Source organism: Salmo salar, chromosome 01 (genome assembly GCF_965601325.2).
Source record: "Salmo salar chromosome 01, fSalSal1, whole genome shotgun sequence".
In the NCBI taxonomy this organism is placed as follows: Eukaryota; Metazoa; Chordata; class Actinopteri; order Salmoniformes; family Salmonidae; genus Salmo; species Salmo salar.
Genome location: NC_138291.1, coordinates 5,259,350 through 5,285,000, shown reverse-complemented (window position 1 = coordinate 5,285,000; position 25,651 = coordinate 5,259,350). Strand labels below are relative to the sequence as shown.

At 46.0% G+C, this 25,651-nt stretch overlaps 1 protein-coding gene across 1 annotated transcript in view; it reads left to right on the top strand.

Moving 5' to 3' along the window:
• Positions 1 to 25,651, top strand: part of pcnx1 (pecanex 1) — a 179,663-nt gene that overhangs the window by 138,480 nt on the left and 15,532 nt on the right. Inside the window, 16 exon segments of the mRNA XM_045707680.2 lie at positions 1 to 4; positions 251 to 361; positions 931 to 1,022; positions 1,192 to 1,301; positions 1,475 to 1,580; positions 8,144 to 8,236; positions 9,338 to 9,443; positions 9,446 to 9,487; positions 9,734 to 9,875; positions 14,305 to 14,482; positions 18,938 to 19,046; positions 19,329 to 19,458; positions 19,915 to 19,973; positions 21,735 to 21,950; positions 23,447 to 23,700; positions 24,586 to 24,816. The exon segment at positions 1 to 4 is cut by the window's left edge and continues 168 nt beyond it. Coding sequence (XP_045563636.2) covers positions 1 to 4; positions 251 to 361; positions 931 to 1,022; positions 1,192 to 1,301; positions 1,475 to 1,580; positions 8,144 to 8,236; positions 9,338 to 9,443; positions 9,446 to 9,487; positions 9,734 to 9,875; positions 14,305 to 14,482; positions 18,938 to 19,046; positions 19,329 to 19,458; positions 19,915 to 19,973; positions 21,735 to 21,950; positions 23,447 to 23,700; positions 24,586 to 24,816 — 1,983 coding nt within the window.

Here is a 25,651-nt window from a genome sequence, read left to right as displayed (position 1 = left end):
ATCGGTGAGACTGCAGTAACATGAATATGTTAATTGTTTTGGATAAAAGTGTTACTCTGATCTTTCCACAATCATCTAAACATGAACACTGTATGACACATTTTCAGAATATCTTTTTTTTTTATTTATTTTTTTTGCCGAATGTTTTTGGCTACTTTGACGTAGTTTGTGGTCATACGAGGTGTTTTTTTTTTTTTTGAGTTAATTCTGTTACTGTTTTTATCTTTCCTCCCTGTTCGTTTGTCCGTAGTGTTCACTCTGTGCTTTCCTATCGTGTTCTTCGCGGGCCTCCTCCCCCAGGTCAACACCTTCCTCATGTACCTCTTTGAACAGTTGGATATCCACGTGTTCGGGGGGAACGGTCAGTGAATAAATAAATATAAATGAAATGCATATACAGCTGCACCAATGCAATGGCAGTACACACATTTTACAAATCTAGATGCTCTCTGCTGTCTCACTGATAAGGTCTCTTTGACCTTTGTAAGTTGTGGGCAAATTAAACACGTCGTTTTAAACATTCTGACGTGTGTGTGTGAGAGAGAGAGAGAGAGAGAGAGAGAGAGAGAGAGAGAGAGAGAGAGAGAGAGAGAGAGAGAGAGAGAGAGAGAGAGAGAGAGGAGAGAGAGAGAGAGAGAGAGAGAGAGAGAGAGAGAGAGAGAGAGAGAGAGAGAGAGAGAGAGAGAGAGAGAGAGAGAGAGAGAGAGAGAGAGAGAGAGAGAGAGAGAGAGAGAGAGAGAGAGAGAGAGAGAGAGAGAGAGAGAGAGAGAGAGAGAGAGAGAGAGAGAGAGAGAGAGAGAGAGAGAGAGAGAGAGAGAGAGAGAGAGAGAGAGAGAGAGATGAATTTCGTTGCACCAAATGTCAAAACACTATGGGCTCTGATGTGGCGCTGACCTCTTCTTCTTTACCTGCTTCCCCCCCCCCCCACAGCCTCCACCAGCCTTCTGTCATCTCTCTACAGTGTCCTGCGAAGCGCGGTCACCGTGGCCCTGCTCTACGGCCTCTGCTACGGGGCCCTAAAGGTCAGAACCATCCTCTCATCCCTGTTGTGTGTTTGTTTTCTCGTTGTTCTGCGGTTTCTAACCCCTGTATGTTCCTCTATCTAACAGGAGTCCTGGGAACCACAGCACATCCCTGTGTTGTTCTCATTGTTCTGCGGTTCTAACCCCTGTATGTTCCTCTATCTAACAGGAGTCCTGGGAACCACAGCACATCCCTGTGTTGTTCTCGTTGTTCTGCGGCCTCCTGGTGGCTGTCTCCTACCATCTGAGCCGGCAGAGCAGCGACCCCTCTGTCCTGATGTGAGTCTATCCTACAGGACCTCCCTTTCTATCTGACAGACATATTTCTACATGCATGAACTACACTATTCTCGGGGGGACTTGATGACATTTGACCTTTTGACATACTATCCTTGACCAGTGGTTTGGATTGTATTTCCACTGACCCCCGTTGCGTTTTCCCTTTTCTATAGTTCCTTGGTGCATTCCAAGCTTCTGCCCAACATGAAGGAAAACAACACAGAAGACCCCCAGTCTGAGGTTCAGGACCCTTTACCTGAGAAACTCAGGGGCTCTGTGGTGAGTACTAGTTAGTTAGTTAGTTAGTTAGTTAGTTAGTTAGTTAGTTAGTTAGTTAGTTAGTTAGTTGTCTGAGGTTCAGGACCCTTTACCTGAGAAACTCAGGGGCTCTGTGGTGAGTACTAGTTAGTTAGTTAGTTAGTTAGTTAGTTGTTGTCTGAGGTTCAGGACCCTTTACCTGAGAAACTCAGGGGTTCTGTGGTGAGTACTAGTTAGTTAGTTAGTTAGTTAGTTAGTTAGTTGTCTGAGGTTCAGGACCCTTTACCTGAGAAACTCAGGGGTTCTGTGGTGAGTACTAGTTAGTTAGTTAGTTAGTTAGTTAGTTGTCTGAGGTTCAGGACCCTTTACCTGAGAAACTCAGGGGTTCTGTGGTGAGTACTAGTTAGTTAGTTAGTTAGTTAGTTAGTTGTCTGAGGTTCAGGACCCTTTACCTGAGAAACTCAGGGGTTCTGTGGTGAGTACTAGTTAGTTAGTTAGTTAGTTAGTTAGTTAGTTAGTTACAGTGCCTTCAGAAAGTATTCACACCCCTTGACATGTTGTTGTGTTACAGCCTGAATATAAAATTGATTAAATTGAGATTTTGTGTCACTGGCCGACACACGACACCCCATAATGATTCGTTGTGTTTTGATGAAAAGCTGAAATGTCTTGAGTCAATAAGTATTCAAACCATTTGTTATGCCAGGCCTTAATTAAGTTCACGAGTAAAAAAAATATGCTTAACAAGTCACATAATAAGTTACATGGACTCTGTGTGCAATAAGTGTTTAATATGATTTATGAATGACTACCTCATCTCTGTACCCCACACATACAATTATCTGTAAGGTCCCTCAGTCGAGCAGTGAATTTCAAACACAGATTCAACCACAAAGACCAGGGAGGTTTTCCAACGTCTCGCAAAGAAGGTCACCAACAACAAAAAATAAGCAGACATTGAATATTTTTTATTTAACAAGTCAGTTTAGAAGAAATTGTTATTTTCAATGACGGCCTAGGATTAACTGCCTTGCTTAGGGGCAGAACGACAGATTTTTACCTTGTCATCTCGGGGATTCGATCTAACTAGTCCAACGCTCTAACCACTATACTACCTGCCATCCCTATACACTATATATATATATATATATACACACACACACACACACACACACACACACACACACACACACACACACGTATGTGGATATCCCTTCAAATTAGTGGATTCAGCCATTTCAGTCACACCCGTTGCTGAAAGGTGTATAAAATTGAGCGCACTGCCATGCAATCTCCATAGACAAACATTGGCAGTAGAATGGCCTGTACTGAAGAGCTCACCGTGGCACGGTCATAGGATGCCACCTTTCCAAAAAGTCAGTTCGTCAAATTTCTGCCCTGCTAGAGTTGCCCTGGTCAACTGTAAGTGGTGTTATTGTGAAGTGGAAACATCTAGGAGCAACAACGGCTCAGCCGTGAAGTGGTAGACCACAAAAACTCATAGAACGGGATCGCTGAGTGCTGTAGCGTTTAAAAATCGTCTGTCCTCAGTTGCATCACTCACTACTGAGTTCTAAACTGCCTCTGGAAGCAACGTCAGCACAATAACTGCTCGTCAGGAGCTTCATGAAATGGGTTTCCATGGCCGAGCAGCCGCACACAAGCCTAAGATCACCATGCGCAATGCCAAGCGTCAGCTGGAGGGGTGTAAAGCTCGCCGCCATTTGACTTTGGAGCAGTGGAAACACGTTCTCTGGAGTGATGAATCACACTTCACCATCTGGCAGTCTGACGGACGAATCTGGGTTTGGAGGATGCCAGGAGAACGCTACCTGCCCGAATGCATAGTGCCAACTATAAAGTTCACAAAACGAGGTCCATACAGAAATGGTTTGCCGTGGTGCCTCCCAAGTGGTGCAGTGGTCTAAGGCACTGCATCGCAGTGCTTGAGCCGTCACTACAGACGTGGGTTCGATCCCAGGCTGTGTTGCAGCCGGGCCGCGACCGGGAAACCCATGAGGTGACAAACGATTGGCCCAGCGTCGTCATGGGAGGTTTTGGCCGGCCGGGATGTCCTTGTCCCATTGTGCTCTAGCGAATCCTTGTGGCAGGCCGGACACCTGCAAGCTGACTTCCTGTCGCCAGTTGGACGGTGTTTCCTCTGACACATTGGTGCGGCTGGCTTCCGGGTTAACCGAGCAGTGTGTCAAGAAGCAGTGCTGTTTGGCAGGGTCGTGTTTCAGAGGACTCATGGCTCTCACTTCTCCCGAGTCCATAAGGGACTTGCAGCAATGAGACAAGACTGTAACTACCAATTTGGATATCACGAAATTGGGGAGAAAGAGGGGTAAGAAATAAATACACACACTACCGTTCAAAAGTTTGGGGTCACTTAGAAATGTCCATTAAAATAACATCACATTGATCAGAAATACAGTGTAGACATTGTTGTAAATGACGATTGTAGCTGGAAACGGCAGATTTTTTATGGAATATCTACATAGGCGTACAGAGGCCCATTATCAGCAACCATCACTCCTGTGTTCCAATGGCACGTTGTGTTAGCTAATCCAAGTTTATCATTTTAAAAAGGCTAATTGATCATTAGAAAACCCTTTTGCAATTATGTTAGCACAGCTGAAAACTGTTGTTCTGGTTAAAGAAGCAATAAAACTGGCCTTCTTTAGACTAGTTGAGTATCTGGAGCATCAGCATTTGTGGGTTCAATAACAGGCTCAAAATGGCCAGTAACAAAGTACTTTCTTCTGAAACTCGTCAGTCTATTCTTGTTCTGAGAAATGAAGGCTATTCCATGTGATAAATGGATCCACATTAGAGTGTCTAGTTTGAGAAACAGACGCCTCACAAGTCCTCAACTTGGCAGCTTCATTAAATAATATCCGCAAAACACCAATCTCAACGTCAACAGTGAAGAGGCGACTCCGGGGAAAATGTTTGTCTAGTAATGATCAACAATCAATTTGACAGAGCTTGAAGAATTTAAAAACGAATAATGTGCAAATATTGTACAATCCAGGTGTGCAAAGACTTACCCAGAAAGACTCACAGCTGTAATCACTGTCAAAGGTGATTCTACAAAGTATTGACTTGGGTGTGAATGGTAATGTAGATTAGATATTTGTGTATTTGTTTTTAAATACATTTAATACATTTTGAATTCAGGTTGTAACACAACAAAATGTGGATTAAATGAAGGGGTATGAATACTTTCTGAAGGCACTGTAGTTAGTTGTCTGAGGTGCAGGACCCTCATCCTGAAAAGCTCAAGTGGTTCTGTGGTAAGTGGTGGTTGTAATGTTGACTGGTTCTAATCAGGCCTCATTATCGAGTCTTTGTAAATCCATCCTCCTCTCGCTCTAACGCTCCCTCCTCCTGTCTGTCTCCTACCCTCCCTCCTGTCTGTCTCCTACCCTCCCTCCTGTCTGTCTCCTCCCTCCCACCCTCTTCTCCACCCCCTCCTCTTCCCTACCCTCCCTGTCCTGTCTCCTACCCTCCCTCCTGTCTGTCTCCTACCCTCCCTCCTGTCTGTCTCCTACCCTCCCTCCTGTCTGTCTCCTACCCTCCCTCCCTGTCTGTCTCCTACCCTCCCTCGTGTCTGTCTCCTACCCTCCCTCCCTGTCTGTCTCCTACCCTCCCTCTTGTCTGTCTCCTACCCTCCCTCCTGTCTGTCTCCTACCCTCCCTCCTGTCTGTCTCCTACCCTCCCTCCTGTCTGTCTCCTACCCTCCCTCCTGTCTGTCTCCTACCCTCCCTCCTGTCTGTCTCCTACCCTCCCTCCTGTCTGTCTCCTACCCTCCCTCCTGTCTGTCTCCTACCCCCTCCCTCCTGTCTGTCTCCTACCCTCCCTCCTGTCTGTCTCCTACCCTCCCTCCTGTCTGTCTCCTACCCTCCCTCCTGTCTGTCTCCTACCCTCCCTCCTGTCTGTCTCCTACCCTCCCTCCTGTCTGTCTCCTACCCTCCCTCCTGTCTGTCTCCTACCCTCCCTCCTGTCTGTCTCCTACCCTCCCTCCTGTCTGTATCTACTACCCTCCCTGTCTGTCTCCTACCCCTCCCCTCCTGTCTGTCTACTACCCTCCCTGTCTGCTCCCCTCCCTTCCCTCACCACTCCCTCCTCTCCTCCCTCCCTCCTCCTGTCTGTCTCCTACCCTCCCTCCTCGTCTGTCTCCTAACCCTCCCTCCCTGTCTGTCTCCTACCCCTCCCTGTCTGTCTCCTACCCTCCCACCTGTCTGTCTCCTACCCTCCACCCTGTCTGTCTCCTACCCTCCCTCCTGTCTGTCTCCTACCCTCCCTCCTGTCTGTCTACTACCCTCCCTGTCTGTCTCCTACCCCTCCCTGTCTGTCTCCTAACCCTCCTCTCCTCCTCCTAACCCTCCTCTCCTCCTCTCTGTCTTAACCCTCCTCTCCTCCTCTCTGTCTCCTCTCCTCCTCTGTCTCCTAACCCTCCTCTCCTCCTCTCTGTCTCCTAACCCTCCTCTCCTCCTCTCTGTCTCCTAACCCTCCTCTCCTCCTCTCTGTCTCCTAACCCTCCTCTCCTCCTCTCTGTCTCCTTAACCCTCCTCTCCTCCTCTCTGTCTCCTAACCCTCCTCTCCTCCTCTCTGTTTCCTAACCCTCCTCTCCTCCTCTCTGTCCTCCTAACCCTCCTCTCCTCCTCTCTGTTTCCTAACCCTCCTCTCCTCCTCTCTGTCTCAACCCTCCTCTCCTCCTCTCTGTCTCCTCTCCTCCTCTGTCTCCTAACCCTCCTCTCCTCCTCTCTGTCTCCTAACCCTCCTCTCCTCCTCTCTGTCTCCTAACCCTCCTCTCCTCCTCTCTGTTTCCTAACCCTCCCCTCCTCCTCTCTGTCTCCTAACCCTCCTCTCCTCCTCTCTGTTTCCTAACCCTCCTCTCCTCCTCTCTGTTTCCTAACCCTCCTCTCCTCCTCTCTGTCTCCTTAACCCTCCTCCTCTCTGTCTCCTAACCCTCCTCTCCTCCTCTCTGTCTCCTAACCCTCCTCTCCTCCTCTCTGTTTCCTAACCCTCCTCTCCTCCTCTCTGTCTCAACCCTCCTCTCCTCCTCTCTGTCTCCTTAACCCTCCTCTCCTCCTCTCTGTCTCCTAACCCTCCTCTCCTCCTCTCTGTCTCCTAACCCTCCTCTCCTCCTCTCTGTCTCCTAACCCTCCTCTCCTCCTCTCTGTCTCCTAACCCTCCTCTCCTCCTCTCTGTCTCCTTAACCCTCCTCTCCTCCTCTCTGTCTCCTTAACCCTCCTCTCTGTCTCCTAACCCTCCTCTCCTCCTCTCTGTCTCCTTAACCCTCCTCTCCTCCTCTCTGTCTCCTAACCCTCCTCCTCTCTGTCTCCTTACCCTCCTCTCCTCCTCTCTGTCTCCTTAACCCTCCTCTCCTCCTCTCTGTCTCCTTAACCCTCCTCTCCTCCTCTCTGTCTCCTTAACCCTCCTCCTCTCTGTCTCCTAACCCTCCTCTCCTCCTCTCTGTCTCCTTAACCCTCCTCCTCTCTGTCTCCTAACCCTCCTCTCCTCCTCTCTGTCTCCTAACCCTCCTCTCCTCCTCTCTGTCTCCTAACCCTCCTCTCCTCCTCTCTGTCTCCTAACCCTCCTCTCCTCCTCTCTGTCTCCTAACCCTCCTCTCCTCCTCTCTGTCTCCTTAACCCTCCACTCCTCCTCTCTGTTTCCTAACCCTGTCTCCTAACCCTCCTCTCCTCCTCTCTGTCTCCTAACCCTCCTCTCCTCCTCTCTGTCTCCTTAACCCTCCTCTCCTCCTCTCTGTTTCCTAACCCTGTCTCCTAACCCTCCTCTCCTCCTCTCTGTCTCCTAACCCTCCTCTCCTCCTCTCTGTCTCCTAACCCTCCTCTCCTCCTCTCTGTCTCCTTAACCCTCCTCTCCTCCTCTCTGTCTCCTTAACCCTCCTCTCCTCCTCTCTGTCTCCTTAACCCTCCTCTCCTCCTCTCTGTCTCCTTAACCCTCCTCTCCTCCTCTGTCTCCTTAACCCTCCTCTCCTCCTCTCTGTCTCCTCTCCTCCTCTCCTCCTCTCTGTCTCCTTAACCCTGCTTCATGCTGAGTTGTTAGTTAGTCAGAATTTGATCACTGTAATGTCTCTGGGCTGTATTCCAAGGATGTTGTGGTGTAATTCCAAACCTTACTGTTCTGACGTCAGGCATCAATATCAACCACCCCTGGTTATCACCTGGTCTCAGATCTGTTAGTGTTGGCTCACAGTCCTCCTGTCTGTCTGTCTGTCCTCTCCTCCTAACCTAACAGTCCTCCTGTCTGTCTGTCTGTCTGTCTGTCTGTCTGTCTGTCTGTCTGTCTGTCTGTCTGTCTGTCTGTCTGTCTGTCTGTCTGTCTGTCTGTCTGTCTGTCTGTCTGTCTGTCTGTCTGTCTGTCTGTCTGTCTGTCTGTCTGTCTGTCTGTCTGTCTGTCTGTCTGTCTGTCTGTCTGTCTGTCTGTCTGTCTGTCTGTCTGTCTGTCTGTCTGTCTGTCTGTCTGTCTGTCTGTCTGTCTGTCTGTCTGTCTGTCTGTCTGTCTGTCTGTCCTCTCCTCCAAACCTAACAGTGCTCCTGTCTGTCCCCCAGAGTGAGCGTCTTCATTCCGACCTGATCGTCTGCGTTGTCATCGCCGTCCTCTACTTTGCCATCCACGTCAGCACCATGTTCATCGTTCTGCAGGTACAGTAGAGCTCTGCATCGTTCATCTCTTGCCATTGTGCCCTTGATCAGGGCACTAAACTGCTTTGGTGGTGTTGTGATGTACCTGGTTTCCAACCTCTCTGAGTGTGTGTGTCAGGAAGAGTTGAAAGCAAAATGCCTGATAAGAAAATGTTCTATCACATGTATAACATCTGTCTCTCCCTCCCTGTACCACCATCTGTCTCTCTCTCTCCCTGTACCACCATCTGTCTCTCTCTCTCCCTGTACCACCATCTGTCTCTCTCCCTGTACCACCATCTGTCTCTCTCTCTCTCCCTGTACCACCATCTGTCTCTCCCTCTCTCTCTCTCTCTCTCTCTCTCTCTCTCTCTCTCTCTCTCTCTCTCTCTCTCTCTCTCTCTCTCTCTCTCCTCCCTGTACCACCATTTGTCTCTCTCTCTCTCTCTCCCTGTACCACCATTTGTCTCTCTCTCTCTCTCTCTCCCTGTACCACCATCTGTCTCTGTCTCTCTCTCTCTCTCTGTCTCTCTCTCTCTCTCTGTCTCTCTCTCTTTCTCTCTCTCTCTCTCTCTCTCTCTCTGTACCACCATCTCTCTCTCTCTCTCTCTCTCTCTCTCCCTGTACCACCATCTGTGTCTCTCTCTCTCTCTTTCTCTCTCTCTCTCTCCCTGTACCACCATCTGTCTCTCTCTCCCTGTACCACCATCTGTCTCTCTCTCTCTCTCTCTCTCTCTCTCTCTCTCTCTCTCTCTCTCTCTCTCTCTCTCTCCCTCCCTGTACCACCATCTGTCTCTCTCTCTCTCTCTCTCTCTCTCTCCCTGTACCACCATCTCTCTCTCCTCTCTCTCTTCCTGTACCACCATCTGTCTCTCTCCTCTCTCTCCCTCCCTGTGTCTCGCTCCTCTCTCTCTCTCCCCCTCTCTTCTCTCTCTCTCTACCCCCCCTCTCTCTCCTCTCTCTCTCTCTCTCTCTCTCTCTCTCTCCCCTCTCTCTCCCCTGTCTCTCCCCTCTCTCTCTTCTCTCTCTCTTCTCTCTCTTCTCTCTCTCTTCTCTCTCTCCCCCTCTCTTCTCTCCCCCCTATCTCTCTGCTCTTCTCCCCATCCTTGTTGACCACCACAGCCGTTCCTGAGCTACGTGCTGTACTCTCTACTGGGAGCAGTGGGTCTGTTAACACACTACCTGCTGCCACAGGTCCGTAAGCAGCTGCCCTGGTACTGCTTCTCACACCACTGCTGAAGACCAGGGAGTACTACCAGTTCGAGGTCAGAGGTAAAGTCACCCCAAATACCCAACTGGATTGGTGGAAATTATCTTTCCTGCTGTCAGTTAACATTTTAGGGGGCCATTTTAACAGACCTGCATTAACTTTATCCAGGACTATGTTTTAATGGAGATTCAATTCAAAGTGCTTTTTACTTCCATGAGTAGGCTTCGATGTGTAGTAGGTTATATTCACAGCGTAGCCACTGTGCTAACTGACTGACCAAACTGTCTTGTTTGTTTGTTTGTTTGTAGGCGCGGCCCATGTGATGTGGTTTGAGAAGCTCCACGTATGGCTGTTGTTCTTAGAGAAGAATATTCTGTATCCCCTGGTCATCCTCAACGTGCTGAGTGGCAGCGCCAGGGAACTGGCCAGTCCCAGGAAACTGGACACTGAGTGAGTCCTCTACCTGGCTTTATCTCAAAATGCCACTCTATACTCTAGTGCACTAGTTGTGACCTGGGCTCATAGGACACTGTGTATAGGGAATGGAGTAAAGGTCTTCAAGGGGCCAAGAAGTTGGACCCGATACGCGATATGGGGGAAATAACTAATTTCCAAAGACCCATTTCCTGAACGGACCCGAGGACGGAGCGATCGGAGGAGAAGGGCCTTGGTCGGTGACCAAGAACCCGATGGTCACTCTGACAGAGCTCCTGTGTGGAGATGGGAGAACCTTCCAGAACCCCAACCATCTCTGCAGCACTCCACCAATGAGGCCTTTATGGTAGACTGGCCAGACGGAAGCCACTCCTCAGTAAAAGGCACGACAGCCCGCTTAGAGTTTGCCAAAAGGCACCTAAAGGACTCTCAGACCATGAGAAACAAGATTCTCTGGTCTGATGAAACCAACATTTAACACTTTGGCCTGAATGCCAAGCGTCACGTCTGGAGGAAACCTGGCATCATCCCTACGGTTGAAGCATGGTGGTGGCAGCATCATGCTGTGGGGATGTTTTTCAGCGGCAGGGAGACTAGTCAGGATCGAGGGGAAAGATGAACAGACCAAAGTACAGAGAGATTCTTGATGAAAACCTTCTCAGGACCTCAGACTGGGGCGAAGGTTCCCCTTCCAACAGGACAACAACCATAACCACTCAGTGTACAATAATAATGATAAAAAAACAATAAAATAAATGAAAGTTAGAACATGGCATCAAACCTGAATAGCTAGTTGCACACAGTCCGTTTGTCCGCATCAACGTTCTTCTCATCTTTGTCCACTACAATATTAAAACTTGTCTCCGAGGATATTCTCCTTGTCGGCCTCCATTCACTATATTCCGTCTTCTCTAACTTTCCTTTTACTTCAATGGAAAAAAGGCCTCCATCTTCACAATCAACAGTAGCCAAGGCTCGTCCGTCTGTGTGTCCTCAGTAGCCAAGGCTCCTCTCTCTCTCTGTCTCTCTCTCTCTCTCTCTCTCTCTCTCTCTCTCTCTCTGTCTCTGTCTCTGTCTCTGTCTCTCTGTCTCTGTCTCTCGACCCGTGAAGACCTTTAGAAATGGAGTGCTTAACATATGGAACATTGTTCTTATCTGGTTGTCTATGTTTCTTTCTTATTCTATCTATCTCTATTAACTCTATCTATCTATGTTAACCAGCTCTATCTCTCTATGTTAACCAGCTCTATTCTCTGTGTTAACCAGCTCTATTCTCTGTGTTAACCAGCTCTATTCTCTATGTTAACCAGCTCTATCTCTCTCTCTATGTTAACCAGCTCTATTCTCTGTGTTAACCAGCTCTATTCTCTGTGTTAACCAGCTCTATTCTCTGCTAACCAGCTCTATTCTCTATGTTAACCAGCTCTATTCTCTGTCTCTCTATGTTAACCAGCTCTATTCTGTCTCTCTGTTAACCAGCTCTATTCTCTGTGTTAACCAGATCTATTCTCTGTCTCTCTGTATTAACCAGCTGTATTCTCTGTGTTAACCAGCTCTATTCTCTGTGTTAACCAGCTCTATTCTCTGTGTTAACCAGCTCTATTCTCCGTGTTAACCAGCTCTATTTCTCTGTGTTAACCAGCTCTATCTCTCTGTGTTAACCAGCTCTATCTCTCTGTGTTAACCAGCTCTATCTCTCTGTGTTAACCAGCTCTGTCTCTCTGTGTTAACCAGCTCTATTTCTCTGTCCTCTGTGTTAACCAGCTCTATTCTCTGTGTTAACCAGCTCTATTTCTCTGTGTTAACCAGCGCTATATCTCTGTGTTAACCAGCTCTACCTCTGTGTTAACCAGCTCTATCTCTGTGTTAACCAGCTCTATTTCTCTATGTTAACCAGCTCTATTCTCTGTCTCTGTGTTAACCAGCTCTATCTCTGTGTTAACCAGCTCTATCTCTCTGTGTTAACCAGCTCTATTCTCTGTGTCTCTGTGTTAACCAGCTCTATCTCTCTGTGTTAACCAGCTCTATTCTCTGTGTCTCTATGTTAACCAGCTCTATTCTCTGTGTTAATCAGCTCTATCTCTCTGTGTTAATCAGCTCTATCTCTCTGTGTTAACCAGCTCTATTCTCTCTGTGTTAACCAGCTCTATTCTCTGTGTTAACCAGCTCTATTCTCTGTGTTAACCAGCTCTATTCTCTGCTAACCAGCTCTATTCTCTATGTTAACCAGCTCTATTCTCTGTCTCTCTATGTTAACCAGCTCTATTCTGTCTCTCTGTTAACCAGCTCTATTCTCTGTGTTAACCAGATCTATTCTCTGTCTCTCTGTATTAACCAGCTCTATTCTCTGTGTTAACCAGCTCTATTCTCTGTGTTAACCAGCTCTATTCTCTGTGTTAACCAGCTCAATTCTCCGTGTTAACCAGCTCAATTTCTCTGTGTTAACCAGCTCTATCTCTCTGTGTTAACCAGCTCTATCTCTCTGTGTTAACCAGCTCTATCTCTCTGTGTTAACCAGCTCTATCTCTCTGTGTTAACCAGCTCTATCTCTCTGTGTTAACCAGCTCTGTCTCTCTGTGTTAACCAGCTCTGTCTCTCTGTGTTAACCAGCTCTATTTCTCTGTCTCTGTGTTAACCAGCTCTATTCTCTGTGTTAACCAGCTCTATTTCTCTGTGTTAACCAGCTCTATCTCTCTGTGTTAACCAGCTCTATCTCTCTGTGTTAACCAGCTCTATCTCTGTGTTAACCAGCTCTATCTCTGTGTTAACCAGCTCTATTTCTCTATGTTAACCAGCTCTATTCTCTGTCTCTGTGTTAACCAGCTCTATCTCTCTGTGTTAACCAGCTCTATTCTCTGTGTCTCTGTGTTAACCAGCTCTATCTCTCTGTGTTAACCAGCTCTATTCTCTGTGTCTCTATGTTAACCAGCTCTATTCTCTCTGTGTTAATCAGCTCTATCTCTCTGTGTTAACCAGCTCTATTCTCTCTGTGTTAACCAGCTCTATGCTCTGTGTTAACCAGCTCTATTCTCTGTCTCTCTGTGTTAACCAGCTCTATTCTCTGTGTTAACCAGCTCTATTCTCTGTGTTAACCAGCTCTATTCTCTGTGTTAACCAGCTCTATGCTCTATGTGTTAATCAGCTCTATCTCTCTGTGTTAACCAGCTCTATTCTCTCTGTGTTAACCAGCTCTATGCTCTGTGTTAACCAGCTCTATTCTCTGTCTCTCTGTGTTAACCAGCTCTATTCTCTGTGTTAACCAGCTCTATTCTCTGTGTTAACCAGCTCTATGCTCTGTGTTAACCAGCTCTATGCTCTGTGTTAACCAGCTCTATCTCTGTGTTAACCAGCTCTATCTCTGTGTGTTAACCAGCTCTATCTCTGTGTGTTAACCAGCTCTATCTCTGTGTGTTAACCAGCTCTATCTCTGTGTGTTAACCAGCTCTATCTCTCTGTGTTAACCAGCTCTGTGTTAACCAGCTCTATCTCTCTGTGTTAACCAGCTCTATCTCTCTGTGTTAACCAGCTCTATCTCTCTGTGTTAACCAGCTCTATCTCTCTGTGTTAACCAGCTCTATCTCTCTGTGTTAACCAGCTCTCTTCTCTCTGTGTCTCTGTGTTAACCAGCTCTATTCTCTGTCTCTCTGTGTTAACCAGCTCTATTCTCCGTGTTAACCAGCTCTATTCTCTGTCTCTGTGTTAACCAGCTCTATTCTCTGTGTTAACCAGCTCTATTCTCCGTGTTAACCAGCTCTATGCTCTGTGTTAACCAGCTCTATTCTCTGTCCGTGTTAACCAGCTCTATTCTCCGTGTTAACCAGCTCTATTCTCTGTCTCTGTGTTAACCAGCTCTATCTCTCTGTGTTAACCAGCTCTATCTCTCTGTGTTAACCAGCTCTATCTCTCTGTGTTAACCAGCAGGTAGCTGTAATCTGGTGATTACGGTTGTAATCTGGTTTTAGTGATTCGCCCGCTGGGTAGTTAAACAAACATGCAGTCATAAAGTCCCCTCTTCTTATCTCTCTCTCTTTCCCCTCTCTCCATTTCTCTCTCCCCTCTCTCCATTTCTCTCTCCCCTCTCTCCATTTCTCTCTCCATTTCTCTCTCCCCTCTCTCCATTTCTCTCTCTCCCTCTCTCCATTTCTCTCTCCCCTCTCTCCATTTCTCTCTCCCCTCTCTCCATTTCTCTCCTCTCCCATTTCTCTCTCTCTCCATTTCTCTCTCCCCTCTCTCCATTTCTCTTTCCCCTCTCTCCATTTCTCTCTCCCCTCTCTCCATTTCTCTTTCCCCTCTCTCCATTTCTCTCTCCCCCTCTCTCCATTTCTCTCCTTCTTTCCCCTCTCTCCATTTCTCTCCTTCTTTCCCCTCTCTCCATTTCTCTCTCGCCCTCTCTCCATTTCTCTCTCCCCTCTCTCCATTTCTCTCTCCCCTCTCTCCTTTACAGGGTTGGAGCGTTGATGATAACAGTGGCAGGTCTGAAGTTGCTTCGTTCCTCCTACAGCAGCCCCACCTACCAGTACATCACAGTACTCTTCACCGTCCTCTTCTTCACCTTCGACTACCGCAACCTATCAGAGACCCTGCTGCTGGACCTCTTCCTCATGTCCATCGTTTTCAGCAAGGTGAGGGGAACTAAGGGAGCTGATACCTGGGAGATGTTTATTAGTAGGGCTGACCCCATTTAGTCGACTGGTCGATTTTGTTTTAGTCGAGCAGTGGTTAATGTATACAACAACAACAACAACAACAACAAAAATTATGGTACATGAGACACGTCTGATTCACGCCCGTCTGATTCACGCCCGTCTGATTCACGCCCGTCTGATTCACGCCCGTCTGATTCACGCCCGTCTGATTCACGCCCGTCTGATTCACGCCCGTCTGATTCACGCCCGTCTGATTCACGCCCGTCTGATTCACGCCCGTCTGATTCACGCCCGTCTGATTCACGCCCGTCTGATTCACGCCGGTCTGATTCACGCCCGTCTGATTCACGCCCGTCTGATTCACGCCCGTCTGATTCACGCCCGTCTGAGTGGACTAATCCATTGTGGAGGCCGCGGGGATGGCACACCAGTATCACCAGTAGTAAATTTACCCTTAATTACCTTCATTTAGAATCTGCAATGTTTGTTTGGTTATGGTAATTTCTGTTAATTCATTGAATATTATTATTCCAGTCTTACCGTTGTCATTGTAGGTGTGGACACGTCGTTTACAGAGCACACAACCTAGGCTACACTCGTGAGGAAATAGTTTTTATTTCATTCCATTTCTTCATTGTCTTTTTGTTTGGAGCGCTCCTGTCAATGTAGAGGACTAGTCTACCTGGTTACACATGTAGGACTAGTCTACCTGGTTACCCATATAGAAGTAGGACTAGTCTACCTGGTTACCCATATAGAAGTAGGACTAGTCTACCTGGTTACACATATAGAAGTAGGACTAGTCTACCTGGTTACACATATAGAAGTAGGACTAGTCTACCTGGTTACACATATAGAAGTAGGACTAGTCTACCTGGTTACACATGTAGAAGTAGGACTAGTCTACCTGGTTACCCATGTAGAAGTAGGACTAGTCTACCTGGTTACACATATAGAAGTAGGACTAGTCTACCTGGTTACACATATAGAAGTAGGACTAGTCTACCTGGTTACACATGTAGAAGTAGGACTAGTCTACCTGGTTACCCATATAGAAGTAGGACTAGTCTACCTGGTTACACATATAGAAGTAGGACTAGTCTACCTGGTTACCCATATAGAAGTAGGACTAGTCTACCTGGTTACCCATATAGAAGTAGGACTAGTCTACCTGGTTACACATATAGAAGTAGGACTAGTCTACCTGGTTACACATATAGAAGTAGGACTAGTCTACCTGGTTACCCATATAGAAGTAGGACTCGTCTACCTGGTTACCCATATAGAAGTAGGACTAGTCTACCTGGTTACCCATATAGAAGTAGGACTAGTCTACCTGGTTACACATATAGAAGTAGGACTCGTCTACCTGGTTACACATATAGAAGTAGGACTAGTCTACCTGGTTACACATATAGAAGTAGGACTAGTCTACCTGGTTACACATATAGAAGTAGGACTAGTCTACCTGGTTACACATATAGAAGTAGGACTAGTCTACCTGGTTACACATATAGAAGTAGGACTAGTCTACCTGGTTACACATATAGAAGTAGGACTAGTCTACCTGGTTACACATATAGAAGTAGGACTAGTCTACCTGGTTACACATATAGAAGTAGGACTAGTCTACCTGGTTACCCATATAGAAGTAGGACTCGTCTACCTGGTTACCCATATAGAAGTAGGACTAGTCTACCTGGTTACACATATAGAAGTAGGACTCGTCTACCTGGTTACACATATAGAAGTAGGACTAGTCTACCTGGTTACACATATAGAAGTAGGACTAGTCTACCTGGTTACCCATATAGAAGTAGGACTAGTCTACCTGGTTACCCATATAGAAGTAGGACTCGTCTACCTGGTTACCCATATAGAAGTAGGACTAGTCTACCTGGTTACCCATATAGAAGTAGGACTAGTCTACCTGGTTACACATATAGAAGTAGGACTAGTCTACCTGGTTACACATATAGAAGTAGGACTAGTCTACCTGGTTACACATATAGAAGTAGGACTAGTCTACCTGGTTACACATATAGAAGTAGGACTAGTCTACCTGGTTACCCATATAGAAGTAGGACTAGTCTACCTGGTTACCCATATAGAAGTAGGACTAGTCTACCTGGTTACGCATATAGAAGTAGGACTAGTCTACCTGGTTACCCATATAGAAGTAGGACTAGTCTACCTGGTTACCCATATAGAAGTAGGACTAGTCTACCTGGTTACGCATATAGAAGTAGGACTCGTCTACCTGGTTACCCATATAGAAGTAGGACTAGTCTACCTGGTTACACATATAGAAGTAGGACTAGTCTACCTGGTTACACATATAGAAGTAGGACTAGTCCACCTGGTTACACATGTGGAAGTAGTTCCTCCATCGTAGCCTATTGTAAAAATCTTTCCATCTCTCTCCCTTTCCATAACCACTCAACATGAAAAGGGGGGAAACGATGTCATGCTCTGATCTGGAGGAAACCTCATGAAATAGGGCCACCTGATGACTACTTATTCTTTGGGCAAATAGTCTACAGCTGTGTCTGTCTGTCCAGAACTCACTGGCCCAGGAAACTCTGAGGGCCCAGAACATTTGATACAATGTTTCCAGTTTACTAGCATGAGCTTTAGCTGGACTAAGTTGATAGTTGATACAATGTTTCCAGTTTACTAGCATGAGCTTTAGCTGGACTAAGTTGATAGTTGATACATTGTTTCCAGTTCCTTGCAGACAGGCCATGCATAGCCAATGTGATTTATAGGATAATTATTATCAGCAGGAGATGTTCTACCTGCAGGCTGCATTGTTTTTATTTGTTGGCTTTTATGTAGACTATTTTTTACATAGTTTGGTAATGGAAGTTACTTTTAGATTCATATCATTTTGATTTAATATTGACTAACCACATGACATTGATTTTGAGATATGAAGACTTTATTATAAATTAAATGGAACTGTTCCAAGAAAATGTGCAGATGAAAATCATAACTGACACGCAGATCAGTAGAAATGGTAGGATGACTTGGCACTTCAAATGTGTAAAAGGTTGCTGACCGGCTGATGTAGCCTCTTACTGGCAACTTCAGGAACAAAATGGCAGAATCTGCGAAGGCCAGCAGGAAGCTGGAGGGGACAGGTTTTATTTAATTAAAATTTTTTTATACTTTAAAAAAAAAACAAATTCCCTGCTCAGGCTATATTGATCTCTGGCTCCCTCTTTAGTCATTTCTGTGTCTTACTTTAAGCACAGAGATTAAAAATGATCAGATAAGCTCAGTAGCCATACATATAGTTGATTTTTTTCCCCCCATTTTTTTTCTGCTTTGCTGTTCAGTTACGCTGGTCCTGCTGGGCTGTTCAGTTACGCTGGTCCTGTATGGTTCAGTACCGCTGGCCCAGTATGGTTCAGTACCGCTGGTCCAGTACGGTTCACTTGGTAGAACACTTTCAACACCAAAGGTCATGGGTTCGATTCCCGCTGACTCAAGGACTGTGCTTAATTCCAGGAAGATGTTCTCTCTGCCCTCTTTTACTCCATTTCGTACATTTGATGGGATTGGATTTTGTGCAAGCATTACTGCAGGAAACTGGGTAGAGACGAGCATTACTGCAGGAAACTGGGTAGAGCCAAGCATTACTGCAGGAAACTGGGTAGAGACAAGCATTACTGCAGGAAACTGGGTAGAGACGAGCATTACTGCAGGAAACTGGGTAGAGACGAGCATTACTGCAGGAAACTGGGTAGACACAAGCATTACTGTAGGAAACTGGGTAGACACAAGCATTACTGTAGGAAACTGGGTAGAGACAAGCATTACTGCAGGAAACTGGGTAGAGACAAGCATTACTGTAGGAAACTGGGTAGAGCCAAGCATTACTGCAGGAAACTGGGTAGAGCCAAGCATTACTGCAGGAAACTGGGTAGAGCCAAGCATTACTGCAGGAAACTGGGTAGAGACGAGCATTACTGCAGGAAACTGGGTAGAGACGAGCATTACTGCAGGAAACTGGGTAGAGACGAGCATTACTGCAGGAAACTGGGTAGAGACGAGCATTACTGCAGGAAACTGGGTAGAGACGAGCATTACTGCAGGAAACTGGGTAGAGACGAGCATTACTGCAGGAAACTGGGTAGAGCCAGTTGGAGGGTGAGTGAACGAGGATGGCGAGAAGGGAACGTCTTCCCAGAATGAAACACAGACCTGTTCTTTATGATATAATATAAGGATTTAATATATAGAAAATCTGACCAGAGTATGTTTCCTACCCACATAGGAAAATAAGATGGCTGACTAAATATGGCACATTTACAGAAATATTGATCAATGTGTATTTTCACGGTAAATAAATGTAAGGAAGGAAAATGTAAGTGTTCTGTGTAGTACCTATGAAGTTAACTCTGTCTCTCCTGTTGTGTTGTGTAGCTCTGGGAGCTGTTCTACAAGCTACGTTTTGTCTACACCTACATCGCTCCCTGGCAGATCACCTGGGGGTCGGCCTTTCACGCCTTCGCTCAACCCTTCGCTGTGCCTCGTATCCTTTTTATTTTTTACCGTGGTCAGATGAACCTCCCACGTGATCTCTACCGTCAGATCTTTTACAGGGTTCTCCTTTTCCACAGAACGGCTACTAATCATTAAAAAAAATAAAGATGGATGCCCACAGAGTGTTGAAGGACCTTGTTTTTCATGTTGATCATGTCCTGGAGATAGTATAAGATGGTCATTTATCTGAGAGTAGGACTTGATGTATCTAGGACTAATCTTAAGGTTATGTGAGGTGTGTAAATCTCCTTGACTCCTTACTCTCTCCCAGACTCTGCCATGCTGTTTGTTCAGGCTGTAGTGTCAGCTGTTCTCTCAACTCCTCTCAACCCCTTCCTGGGCAGCGCCATCTTCATCACCTCCTACGTCAGACCTGTCAAGTTCTGGGAGAGAGACTACAAGTAAAAATGATCTCTCTGATACTAGTCTGTCTCTCTTTCTGTCTGTCTGTCTCTCTGTCTGTTACTATACTCCTCTTGGTAGAGCTGTCTCGCTCTCTGTCTAGCTGTTTTTCTGCCTGTCTAGCTGTTTTTCTGTCTCTGTCCCTCTCGCTCTCTGTCCCTCTCGCTCTCTGTCCCTCTCGCTCTCTGTCCCTCTCCGCTCTCTGTCCCTCTCGCTCTCTGTCCCTCTCGCTCTCTGTCCCTCTCGCTCTCTGTCCCCTCTCGCTCCTCTGTCCCTCTCGCTCTCTGTCTGTCTCTCTCTCTGTCTGTCTCGTCTGGCTAGCTGTTTTTTCTGTCGCTCTCTGTCTGTTTCTCTCTCTGTGTCTGTCTGTCTGTAGTCATTTTACTCCTCTTGGTAGATGTGTGTTGGTAGTATCAGTCGGAGTGAGTTTCTGATTGATCTGTTCTCCATTGCAGCACTAAGAGAGTGGATCACTCCAACACCAGACTGGCTTCACAACTGGACAGAAACCCAGGTGGGTGGAATCTGTCTCTGTCTGTCTCTGCATTTACATGACATGTTAGTCATTTAGCAGACTCTCTTATCCAGAGGCACTTACACTCCATTCATCTTCAGATAGCTAGGAGGGACAACCACATATCACAGTAGTTAGTATATTCAGATAGCTAGGACAACCACATATCACAGTAGTTAGTATATTCAGATAGCTAGGACAACCACATATCACAGTAGTTAGTATATTCAGATAGCTAGGACAACCACATATCACAGTAGTTAGTATATTCAGATAGCTAGGACAACCACATATTACAGTAGTTAGTATATTCAGATAGCTAGGTGGAACAACCACATATTACAGTAGTTAGTATATTCAGATAGCTAGGTGGACAACCACATATTACAGTAGTTAGTATATTCAGATAGCTAGGACAACCACATATTACAGTAGTTAGTATATTCAGATAGCTAGGTGGACAACCACATATTACAGTAGTTAGTATATTCAGATAGCTAGGTGGACAACCACATATCACAGTAGTTAGTATATTCAGATAGCTAGGTGGACAACCACATATCACAGTAGTTAGTATATTCAGATAGCTAGGTGGACAACCACATATTACAGTAGTTAGTATATTCAGATAGCTAGGTGGACAACCACATATTACAGTAGTTAGTATATTCAGATAGCTAGGACAACCACATATTACAGTAGTTAGTATATTCAGATAGCTAGGTGGACAACCATATATCACAGTAGTTAGTATATTCAGATAGCTAGGAGGGACAACCACATATTACAGTAGTTAGTATATTCAGATAGCTAGGTGGACAACCACATATTACAGTAGTTAGTATATTCAGATAGCTAGGTGGAACAACCACATATTACAGTAGTTAGTATATTCAGATAGCTAGGACAACCACATATTACAGTAGTTAGTATATTCAGATAGCTAGGTGGACAACCACATATCACAGTAGTTAGTATATTCAGATAGCTAGGTGGACAACCACATATTACAGTAGTTAGTATATTCAGATAGCTAGGTGGACAACCACATATTACAGTAGTTAGTATATTCAGATAGCTAGGTGGACAACCACATATTACAGTAGTTAGTATATTCAGATAGCTAGGACAACCACATATTACAGTAGTTAGTATATTCAGATAGCTAGGTGGACAACCACATATTACAGTAGTTAGTATATTCAGATAGCTAGGTGGACAACCATATATCACAGTAGTTAGTATATTCAGATAGCTAGGAGGGACAACCACATATTACAGTAGTTAGTATATTCAGATAGCTAGGACAACCATATATCACAGTAGTTAGTATATTCAGATAGCTAGGTGGACAACCACATATCACAGTAGTTAGTATATTCAGATAGCTAGGTGGACAACCACATATCACAGTAGTTAGTATATTCAGATAGCTAGGTGGACAACCACATATTACAGTAGTTAGTATATTCAGATAGCTAGGTGGACAACCACATATTACAGTAGTTAGTATATTCAGATAGCTAGGTGGACAACCACATATTACAGTAGTTAGTGTATTCATCTTCAGATAGCTAGGTGGACAACCACATATTACAGTAGTTAGTATATTCAGATAGCTAGGTGGACAACCACATATCACAGTAGTTAGTATATTCAGATAGCTAGGACAACCACATATCACAGTAGTTAGTATATTCAGTAAGCTAGCAATTATTTTTCCCCGTCTTGTTGAAGTTAATTTGTCCTTTCCTCCATCAGGTTCTGACGACAACAACCTGAATTCTATATTCTACGAGCACCTGACGCGCTCCCTGCAGCACAGCCTCTGTGGAGACCTGTTGCTGGGCCGCTGGGGGAACTACACCACAGGGGACTGCTTCATCCTGGCTTCAGACTACCTCAACGCCCTGGTTCACCTGGTGGAGATCGGCAATGGACTGGTCACCTTCCAGCTCCGAGGACTGGAGTTCAGAGGTCAGGAAGAGGGATGGAGTCACACAAAATAAACTCAACTTGCTAGCTAAATAGCTCTCCTTCCTCTTGTGAAGTGTGCACTCGTTCCCTACTCCCCACACATTTTAAAAGCGTTGGATTGGTGTAGGCTTGGCCTAGACGGAATTTTCCACATACCAGTCATGGAAGTGAACAAGTGTCATACGGGAGAAAGGACAGATTCTTCTGACGCAGCCTAGCAGAAATAAAACCTGTTTTTTTTATGGAAGTGGCTACAGTCGGTACACTTTCTATCACGTTGTGAAGAGGTTTTCTTACAATTCTCTCAGGGCCTGATTTGACTTGATATAAGCCGTACAATTCTGCCTGATGCTTCAATTGTTAGTTGATGTCAATGGGAGACTTTTGAGTTCAGCCTGCAGATCTCTCCAGTCAGAATAACGGCCTTTACATTTAAATCATAGTGTTCACAAGATTTTTCTGAAGCCGTCCTGTCGCTGTTAGGGTTATAGAGTTTATGAAGCATTATAGCATGTTTCTGAAGTCGTCCTGTTGCTGTTAGGTTTAGGTTATAGAGTTTATGAAGCATTATAGCATGTTTCTGAAGCCGTCCTGTCGCTGTTAGGTTATATTGTTTATGAAGCATTATAGCATGTTTCTGAAGTCGTCCTGTTGCTGTTAGGGTTAGGTTATAGAGTTTATGAAGCATTATAGCATGTTTCTGAAGCCGTCCTGTCGCTGTTAGGTTATATTGTTTATGAAGCATTATAGCATGTTTCTGAAGCCGTACTGTCGCTGTTAGGGTTATAGAGTTTATGAAACATTATAGCATGTTTCTGAAGCCGTCCTGTCGCCGTTAGGGTTAGGTTATAGAGTTTCTGAAGCATTATAGCATGTTTCTGAAGCCGTCCTGTCGCTGTTAGGTTATATAGTTTATGAAGCATTATAGCATGTTTATGAAGCCGTCCTGTCGCTGTTAGGGTTAGGTTATAGAGTTTATGAAGCATTATAGCATGTTTATGAAGCCATGCTGTCGCGGTTAGGGTTACGTTATAGAGTTTATGAAGCATTATAGCATGTTTCTGAAGCCGTCCTGTCGCTGTTAGGTTATATTGTTTATGAAGCATTATAGCATGTTTCTGAAGCCGTCCTGTCGCTGTTAGGGTTAGGTTATAGAGTTTATGAAGCATTATAGCATGTTTCTGAAGCCGTCCTGTCGCTGTTAGGTTATATTGTTTATGAAGCATTATAGCATGTTTCTGAAGCCGTCCTGTCGCTGTTAGGGTTAGGTTATAGAGTTTATGAAGCATTATAGCATGTTTCTGAAGCTGTCCTGTCGCTGTTAGGTTATAGAGTTTATGAAGCATTATAGCATGTTTCTGAAGCCGTCCTGTCGCTGTTAGGTTATATTGTTTATGAAGCATTATAGCATGTTTCTGAAGCCGTCCTGTCGCTGTTAGGTTATATTGTTTATGATGCATTATAGCATGTTTCTGAAGCCGTCCTGCCCCCCCCAGGTACGTACTGCCAGCAGCGGGAGGTGGAGGCCATCACAGAGGGGGTAGAGGAGGATGAGAGCTGCTGCTGCTGTGAGCCAGGTCACCTGCCACATGTCCTGTCTTTCAACGCGGCCTTCGGACAGCGCTGGCTGGCCTGGGAAGTGCTGGTCACCAAGTACGTCCTGGAGGGCTACAGCATCACGGACAACAGCGCTGCCTCCATGCTCCAGGTGTTTGACCTCAGACGCATCCTGACTACTTACTACGTCAAGGTGAGTAGGAGGCCCGGCTGTTAGTTTGCTGTTTAATCTGTGATAATACAGAGGGTTGTAGCTATTCTACACCGCGGTAGCAGGTTGCTTGGAGGTAAACCGGAGACGTTATCGGTTGGAATCTGGTGTTATTGCTGATGTCCTATAATCTCCTACTGCCCATGAGGAAGGTACTAAACTCCTAAACTTGTGTTCTCTCCCTATTTCCCCTCTCCCTATTTCCCCTCTCCCTATTTCCCCTCTCCCTATTTCCCCTCTCCCTATTTCCCCTCTCCCTACTTCCCCTCTCCCTACTTCCCCTCTCCCTATTTCCCCTCTCCCTATTTCCCCTCTCCCTACTTCCCCTCTCCCTATTTCCCCTCTCCCTACGTCCCCTCTCCCTACGTCCCCTCTCCCTACTTCCCCTCTCCCTACTTCCTCTCTCCCTACTTCCTCTCTCCACCTATTTCCCCTCTCCCTACGTCCCCTCTCCCTACTTCCTCTCTCCCTACTTCCCCTCCCTACTTCCTCTCTCCCTACTTCCTCTCCCTACTTCCTCTCTCCCTACCTCCTCTCTCCCTACCTCCTCTCTCCCTACTTCCTCTCTCCTTACTTCCTCTCTCCCTACTTCCTCTCTCCCTACTTCCTCTCCACCTATTTCCCCTCTCCCTACGTCCTCTCTCCCTACTTCCCCTCCCCCTACTTCCCCTCCCCCTACTTCCCCTCCCCCTACTTCCTCTCCCCCTATTTCCTCTCCCCCTATTTCCTCTCCCCCTATTTCCTCTCCCCCTATTTCCTCTCCCCCTACTTACCCTCTCCCCCTACTTACCCTCTCCCCCTACTTACCCTCTCCCCCTACTTACCCTCTCTCCCTACTTACCCTCTCTCCCTACTTCCTCTCTCCAGGGGATCATATACTATGTAATTGCCTCTACCAAGCTGGAGGAGTGGCTGGCCAATGAGACGATGAGGGAGGGGCTGAAGGCCTGTGGAGAGAGGAACTACGTGGACCTGGACCCGACCTTTAACCCCAACATAGACCAAGACTACGACCACCGCCTGGCTGGCATCTCCAGGGACTCCTTCTGCCAGGTCTACCTGGGCTGGATCCAGTACTGTAACTCTCGACGGGCCAAGGTAAGGGACCGACGCTTTGGAGGATTTTATTCACAAATATTTCTACACATTCTCAAAATGTACTACTATAAATATGTCTTTTGAGACTGAGAATATGTCCTTTGTGTTTTTTGTGTTGAGAGAATTGAATCACAGTTTAGAGATCTGAAGAAGATAAAAACAACTTCTAATACAGCAAATATAAACATTGATTCTTCTACACTATTGACATACTCATGTCTTTTATTCCATTTAAACCTTCTCTAAACTAACATCCCTCTAAACTAACCATCCCTCTCTAAACTCTCTATCCCTCCTCTCTAAACTATCCATCCATCCTCTCTAAACTATCCATCCCTCCTCTCTAAACTAACCATCCCTCCTCTCTAAACTATCCATCCCTCCTCTCTAAACTATCCATCCCTCCTCTCTAAACTATCCATCCCTCCTCTCTAAACTATCCATCCCTCCTCTCTAAACTATCCATCCCTCCTCTCTAAACTAACCATCCCTCCTCTCTAAACTATCCATCCCTCCTCTCTAAACTATCCATCCCTCCTCTCTAAACTATCCATCCCTCCTCTCTAAACTATCCATCCCTCCTCTCTAAACTAACCATCCCTCCTCTCTAAACTATCCATCCCTCCTCTCTAAACTATCCATCCCTCCTCTCTAAACTATCCATCCCTCCTCTCTAAACTAACCATCCCTCCTCTCTAAACTATCCATCCCTCCTCTCTAAACTAACCATCCCTCCTCTCTAAACTAATCATCCCTCCTCTCTAAACTATTCATCCCTCCTCTCTAAACTAATCATCCCTCCTCTCTAAACTATCCATCCCTCCCCTCTAAACTA